Consider the following 8,301-nt stretch of genomic DNA (forward strand, 5'->3'; position numbering starts at 1 on the left):
CACTGAAGACTGGAGTAATGATGCTGAAAATTCAGCTTTGGTCACAGAAATAAATTATTTTACAGTTACAATATATTCACATTTCAAATGCAATAAGTGTGTGTGTGTGTGTGTGTGTGTGTGTGTGTGTGTGTGTGTGTGTGTATTTGTAAAATATTTTTACTTTTAGCATATATATGTGTATGTGTGTGTTTGTTTATTTATATTTATGTAATGAAGTAACATCATAAAGTAACAGGAATATTTTGTATGTTTTGTTTTGTTACCTGTTTTATTTATTTAATATAATAATCATTAGCCATCAAATCCTTGGCAAATATTGGTTGAAATTTAATTTATTTGTTAAAATCCAGCTCTCTCACATTTCAAGTCATTTTAAGTGACCGTAAATGATGTGTGTGTGTGAGTGCATGAGTTGATTACTGTTTTCCGTCCATATATATTTCCACCATTTTGACTCATTCAGGCAGATTGCACACATTACAAACAGTAATTGATATACCGTGTGTATATATATATATATATATATATATATATTGTAACGCGGGAAATTCCTGCAAATATTTCAGCGTGAAAGATGCTTGGGACAGATTACGGAATGTATCATTTGCACGTGCTTTTGAGTCTTACAATTTGAAACATTCTGGTGCTCAATTCAGTACTTGCGCGCTCTTTGTGAGACACCTTTCTGTGAGCTCACACCCAAAGCGCGCGCACACAGAGCCACATCTGAGAGCGCGCGACTACAGAATGAAGTCTTTATTGTGCGTACGGCCAAATACATATAAAATCATGTCAAAATGCCCGTCTTGATGAGTATTCACATAAACAGTCGATTTATACTAAACATTGTATATATAGGCTATTAAGTGAATGTAAACAGTTGAGAAACAAAACGTAGTATGTAACAGTTAGATCCGTACATGAGGTCTTAAAGCGACAGCAACCTAAATAAACCTGCTGCTGTCTGTCATTAAAATAACACTGGTTAGTGTTCAATGTATAAATAAACATTAAAGTTAAAGGTGCCATATAATGCAAAAATCACTTTTATAAGGTGGTTGAACACAGTTGTGTGACTCATTTGCATTGAAAGGGACAAACACAAAAACGGCGCGTTTTGGCTCATAACCTAAAAATGTCAATTTCAACAAGCTATAACAAATTATCTGTGGGGTATTTTGAGATAAAACTTCACATACACACTCTGGGGACATCAGAGAACAATTTAAAATATTGTATCAATGCATTCTATGGCACCGTTAAATAGATTATTCCGTTTCTGTGGTATTTCTGTACCTGAATATTACTGTTATACCTACTTAACTTAAAGCACAGTTAATTTTAGTTGTATCTTGTTATTGTATTTATTTGTGCCATTGCTTTTCATTTACCTATTCTTATTTTAGTTAAAATAAATTCACTTCAGAGTTTGAAATCAAAGTTCTTTTTACGAGTCTTCCTCACAATATAAATATGAATCAACAACATTATTAATTGTAAAACACACATACACTGGGTGATGAAACATTTAGGTTGGATGACTGTAGTTTAAAAATGTCTAAAAAAATACCCAAACTCCCCCCTCAAATTAAAAATTCCCCCCCAAAAGAGCCACCTAAAGGGGGAATTCCGCCCCCCCCATTTTCCAAAATGTTCATATTTAGTTTTGTATTGTGGATTATTTTCTTATCTTAATGTTTTTGAAGCATGATTTGCTTCATGTTAGTCAGCTGCAGGTGGTTATAGGAGGAGGGGCTTTCTTATTCTAGAGAGCATCTGATTGGACAGAAATCTGTGCAGTGCACAATGAGTCATCAATATTTTTTACTCCGTTTATGTGCAACTTATGCGGCTGATCGTAATAGATCGTGAAGAAATGAAGTTTGCTGCATTAGTGGTGTGTTGATGAGGTGTTAGAGTGGAGGGTGCTGGTGTCATGTGTGGTGTTTCGTCCCGCGCTTGATCCCAGCCAGTGTCTGGTTACTGGAGCTGATCTATACATAGAGCATGATGGGACATGAGAGAAAGCTGAAACTCACAGAGGAGTGAAGCGGCTCATGTGTTTACAAAGCACAGTTAATTTTAGTTGTATCTTGTTATTGTATTTATTTGTGCCATTGCTTTTCATTTACCTATTCTTATTTTAGTTAAAATAAATTCACTTCAGAGTTTGAAATCAAAGTTCTTTTTACGAGTCTTCCTCACAATATAAATATGAATCAACAACATTATTAATTGTAAAACACACATACACTGGGTGATGAAACATTTAGGTTGGATGACTGTAGTTTAAAAATGTCTAAAAAAATACCCCCCCACCCAAAAGAGCCACCTAAAAGGGGACCCCCCCCCCACTCATGTGGCTCAGTGGTAGAGCATTGCATTAGCAGCGCAAAAGGTTGTGGGTTCGATTCCCAGGGAACACACATACCGATAGAAAATGCATAGCCTGAATGCACTGTAAGTCGCTTTGGATAAAAGCGTCTGCTAAATGCATAAATTATTATTATTATTATTCAGCTGCAGGTGGTTATAGGAGGAGGGGCTTTCTTATTCTAGAGAGCATCTGATTGGACAGAAATCTGTGCAGTGCACAATGAGTCATCAATATTTTTTACTCCGTTTATGTGCAACTTATGCGGCTGATCGTAATAGATCGTGAAGAAATGAAGTTTGCTGCATTAGTGGTGTGTTGATGAGGTGTTAGAGTGGAGGGTGCTGGTGTCATGTGTGGTGTTTCGTCCCGCGCTTGATCCCAGCCAGTGTCTGGTTACTGGAGCTGATCTATACATAGAGCATGATGGGACATGAGAGAAAGCTGACACTCACAGAGGAGTGAAGCGGCTCATGTGTTTACATATCTTCATCTCTAATGCTGGATTTCATGTCAGGCGTCATGATGGGCGTCTGTCAGCACCGTATAAAGAAACATTACAGATATTTAGCTTAGAAGAAATTTGAGAGCTTAATTTTAGCCTAATGCTTTTAATGCTAGTTGTCTATGCAGTTGCTAAAGTGTTTTTTTTTTTTTACTGTTTTAGGTGTTTGGTAGGGTGTTGCTATGTATTCGCTATGTTTTTTACTTTCAGCATGTTGCTATGGTTTTGTTAAGGTGTTTTAGGTGGTTGTTAGGGTGTTGCTATGTAGTTGCTAAGGTATTCTGTGTTTTTACTTTTAGCATGTTGCTAATGTTTTTTTAGGGTGTTTTATGTGGTTGGTAGGGTGTTGCTATGTAGTTGCTAAGTATTCTGTGTGGTTTTTACTTTTAGCATGTTGCTATGGTTTTGTTAGGGTGTTTAGGTGGTTGCTAGGGCGTTGCTATGTAGTTGCTAAGGTATTCTGTGTGTTTTTACTTTTAGCATGTTGCTATGTTTTTTTTTAGGGTGTTTAGGTGGTAGGGTGTTGCAGGGCTCTCAAGTCTCACGCATTCACCGTGAGACACACGCATTTCAACCAGTTCACACGCTCTCACGCCACACCTTGTATTTCTCACGCTGAGAAGTAAGGGATAACTTGTCCCTCTATATATACAATTAATAGACGAGGCGCAGGCATAGGAGGGAAGTTAAATGCCACCTACCAGCCAATCAGAAATTAGAATGTTGTTGTTTCCGCATAAATAAGGTGATCCCGCTGCAAGCAAGCATGTTCGTTACTAAGCAACATGGATGCGCTCGCACACGGAACGTAAGTTCAAAGAGCAAGATCCGATGAATGCTGTAGGTAACCCCTTCATTTCTTTTAGCATTTTAATTTTACGATTCCTGGACGAAATCACTTACTTACCTGTGATCAAAGATAGTGAGAGCTGATGTTGGCAAGCCAAATTCGTGCTAAATTATTATTGATGCAGTCAAAAACTCCAACTGCTTTACAACTAGGTAAGTCTGATAAAAGACAGACATATTCATCCAAATAAAATAAATTGTTTTATATTTAAAAAAAAAAAAAGTATAAAAAATTTCAGCTTATGTTTTTTCTGTTGTATTTGTTGCACATTTTGATGTCCTGATGACAGCTAGAGGGCTCTCATATAAAGCACTGTGGCTTCCCCACTCAAATGCAGATGCAGAGAGAGTTTTCTCCATGATGGGTTTGAACAAAACCAAAACTAGGATCAGTTTGACTCTGGCTTGTTTTATGTGGGAGCCCTCTACCCCTGTCACCAGGCATCAAAATATGCAACAAACACTTACAACAGAAAAAAAAAACAAGCTGAAATGTGTACTCTCTCTCTCTCTCTCTCTCTCTCTATATATATATATATATATATATAATTATTAAAAATGATTATAATATATGAATATTAAATTCCGTAATGTATGTATTGCAATTTTATTGTTGGATTAATTAAACAAAAACATAAAATATTACTCTAACCAACTGTCAAATCTCCCCTCTCAAACATGCATTGATGCATTTTTGGAATATCCAGATTGATGCATGATTATTGAAATCTGTAGTTGATGCATACTGCTGTTCAGTTGACTCGTTTGTGGCTAAATTTATTTTTTATTTTTGATACATTTGTTTTTTTGACATGCATAAATCTATTCAGTATTTTATCAGATTTACCAGTTGTTATAATTTCTATTTGAGCTGGTCAATTATGAGCAATAAGTAACATTGAACCGCTAGCAAAAACTTGAGATAATTGGGTGCTGCAAATATTTGAGTGGCTCCTCCCCTTTTGCTGGCTCCTCCCATTTGTGTGCCCCTTCTCCTTTGTGTGGGCCCTCCCCTAACAGATGTAATCTCACTCCAAACTTTTGCTATAACTTGAGAGCCCTGGTGTTGCTATGTAGTTGCTAAGGTATTCTGTGTGTTTTTTACTTTTAGCATGTTGCTATGGTTTTGTTAAGGTGTTAGGGTTAGGGTTGATGCATTTGGTAAGATGTTTATGTTTTTGTGTGTGTTGCTGCACTTTTGCTAGGCTGCTTTGTATCATTCACAAATCATAAATTTCCTAAGTAGATTAGAAATGGTGCAGAATCCTATTTTTTAATTTATTTTGCAGCAAAATGTTTGTTTTGTGTAACATTTTTCAAAATCCTGAAGATGTTTCTTTCCTAATTTTAATTAATTTTTGAATCCCACTCAGCAAAACCCCCAGCGTTAGGCCTAATTTAACTTTGTGAGAGTTAATTTCAACACTATCCTGGTGTTTATATAATTCTCATTGCCCAGTGTTAAATTAACATTTTTAAAAGTGTTAACAAATTAACACTGCCTCAGAGTTCAACATTTAACCCTCATGGAGCTAATCCAACATCTCTTATCAGTGTTAATCTAACTCTTCAGAGTAAAAGAACACTACCTTAGATTTAAATAACTCACAATCTTCATTTGATAACTTCTAAAAACATTAATATATCTCTTAACTGAGCAGGTAAAAGGATTTAAGGTGTAACAGAACAGTTACTTTTAGAAGTATTATTTGTAAAAATAAATCCACAAAACAATATACGTTTACATTAAAAAAATTTTGATTAAAACACTGTAAAGCTTTTTTCCCTGCACCAATTCTTGAATTTGTATTGACAAATTCAATACATTGAAACAACATGTTCTTACAACAATTAAAGGAAAGGAAAGGACGTGATGTGTGGCCAAGTATGGTGACCCATACTCGGAATTTGTGCTCTGAATTTCACCCATTCAAGTGCACACACACAGCAGTGAGTAGTGAACACACACACACACACACACTCCCGGAGCAGTGGGCAGCCATATTGCTGCAGCGCTCGGGGAGCAGTTGGGGGTTCAGTTCTTGCTCGAGGGTCTCACCACAGTCGTGGTATTGAAGGTGGAGATAGCGCTGGTCATTCACTCACCCCACCTACAATCACTGCTGGACCTGAGACTCGAACCTGCGACCTTTGGGTTACAAGTCCGACTTTCTAACCATTAGGCCACGCCTGCCCCTTAAAACATCATAATGTCAAAGCAAAACAGTGCAAATGCACAAAATATTCTTATTTGGTCCATATGTACTCTGAATGTCATAAAGTTTATACTGCTTATGTTTATCAGCTTAAACAACAGCATCATCATTCATTACCATCAACTCTGAATGCATGTTAATGCTCACTGAACAAACTGTTGTTGTGTGCTAATGGCGTTCTTTTTTTTTTCCAGCATGACGAGATGCATTTCTCTGCATTTTTCAGACAAGTGGGGAGATATCCACTCTAGGGCTGTGCGATATGGACAAAAAAAAACTATCGCGATTTCTTTGATCAGTTTTGCGATTTCGATTTTAATCACGATTTTGACACACACATACATGCTTTACAGTCATAAATGCATTCAGTGTGAATTTGAAACATATTTCAAAAGAACTGTCACTTTAATTCAGCTCATGCAGTACAGCAGAAATAGACTCCGTGCAGAAACGATCGCAGCATGCGATTCATTCACTCACGAGTGAGTGATCGCGAGTCAAATGTCTCTCTGAGAAAAGTTTAAAAGTTTTATGTTATAAAATACATATTGTAAATGAGGTAGGCTACTTCTGGTGTTTCCATGTTAAAAGCAACCTCCGCGTCTGCACTGCATTGCATTTCGAATGGCGTCTGTGAGAAATCTTTCAGCTGGTTTAAGCGCGTAAATATCCCGGATGTAAATAATAACACTCACAGTGTTAATAAGATTTAACTCTCTGTAATTTCTGTTTAAACTAGCTGTGTTAATCTCTTGAAATTCAACACCAGAACTTTAACTCTTTACTCTCAGGGTCCTTAACACCAGGATTTCAACACTGGAGGTTTTGCTGTGCATGTTTTATTATTGTCACTTTTATCATATTTACTTGATTACTTGTGCGGTCTTCGGTCACTTTTGACAGAAGAATTTTACATTTTGAATATTTAAAAATCGTAGCTTCATCAGAATGGTACGAAACTTGGTGACTTTTATGGCACTTGCTTGGTATGTGAACACACAAAAAAATTGAGGGCATGATTCGAAAAAGCTAAGTGCTCGTAAAAAAAATAGTCACACTCATGGTCTTCGGTCAAAAATGACAGACCATAGGAAATGAATGGGAAATGGCAAAAAAAATTGAAAATACAGAACATTTTTGTGTACACAATCTAGAAATCCCCCACGATGCAGAAAAAAATTGCACAGCAATGAAGGGGTGAAACTCTAAAACATCTAGAGTGCAAAATCAACACACCCACTCACACACGCGCAGACATGCATACACACACTTGTACACACAAACACCCCTATGAACTGGTGTGCCTGTAACACAGCAACTATGTAAAATAAAATCAATAATTCAACTACAATTTAGTAAAAAAGTGGACAGCAAGGAAGGGGTTACACTCTAAAACATCAAGAGTGCAAAACAGACACATCCACTCACACACACTCACTTACACACACACTCACAGACACACACACTCAAATGAATTGGTATGGATATAACCATATTGCCAAAATGAGTCAGAAAACTGAAATAAGAGATTAAAATCAGATCAGGCCCAGAAGGATTAAGCTCTGATAAAGCATTCCTGTTAAAAAAAATAAAAAAATATTATTGAACAAATATATATTAAAAAAAAGTTAAATTTCAGGTGTCCGGTCACTTTTGACCGCGAAGACCATGAGTGTGACTCCCAAATGAGGAGCGCACAAGGGTTAAATGTATGAATTACTTTATAAATAAAATGTATTTCTAGTTAGATCTAGTCTCTTCAGTGTATGAGCTGTTATGATGTGATATGTGAGGCTCAGTTGAACTCGGTTGTCCCTGTAGAAAAACCCTGATGTTCCAGGATCTCGGAGCTCATCTGGAGAAGCTGCTGGCTGAAGATAATATCACCGAGGACAGCAGAGGTCAGACAAACACTTACACTCTTAACACTAGAACTGAGTGCCTCACAAATGACTGTAAAATGGAACGTAGAAGACTTTGCTAAAATAATAATAAAAATATATATTGATATATTTACTTGTAATTCATAAAATATTTGTTAAATTAATAATTATCTGTAGTCTAAGACCCCCTAAATATTTATGTATTTGTTGATTAATAAAAGCATGGCTGAAAACATCTACATAATCAATTTATTTGATGTATAATAAATGTATTATACAGTATCTTCATGATATATTAGATTCATTTATTTACATGTTTATTTATTTTCATATACAGATCAGATAGAAGGCTGCCTTGGACCTTCAGCTGTCGTCCTGGATCACAGCAGTGGGTTTGAAGGGCTATTATTTGTTGACGATGACCTTTTGGGGGTGAGAGATAAAAAAAAAAAAAAATTCACTCACTCACTC

The 8,301-nt window shown here is 36.3% G+C and overlaps 1 protein-coding gene across 1 annotated transcript in view; it reads left to right on the forward strand.

The window, feature by feature from the left end:
* rnf123 (ring finger protein 123) overlaps positions 1 to 8,301 on the forward strand; it is a 174,329-nt gene that overhangs the window by 2,127 nt on the left and 163,901 nt on the right. The window contains exons 4-5 of the mRNA XM_016506503.1: positions 7,769 to 7,848; positions 8,168 to 8,262. Coding sequence (XP_016361989.1) covers positions 7,769 to 7,848; positions 8,168 to 8,262 — 175 coding nt within the window. The remainder of the gene's footprint in view (positions 1 to 7,768; positions 7,849 to 8,167; positions 8,263 to 8,301) is intronic.

Source organism: Sinocyclocheilus anshuiensis, unplaced genomic scaffold (assembly GCF_001515605.1).
Source record: "Sinocyclocheilus anshuiensis isolate Anshui unplaced genomic scaffold, SAMN03320099.WGS_v1.1 scaffold2083, whole genome shotgun sequence".
Taxonomy (NCBI): Eukaryota; Metazoa; Chordata; class Actinopteri; order Cypriniformes; family Cyprinidae; genus Sinocyclocheilus; species Sinocyclocheilus anshuiensis.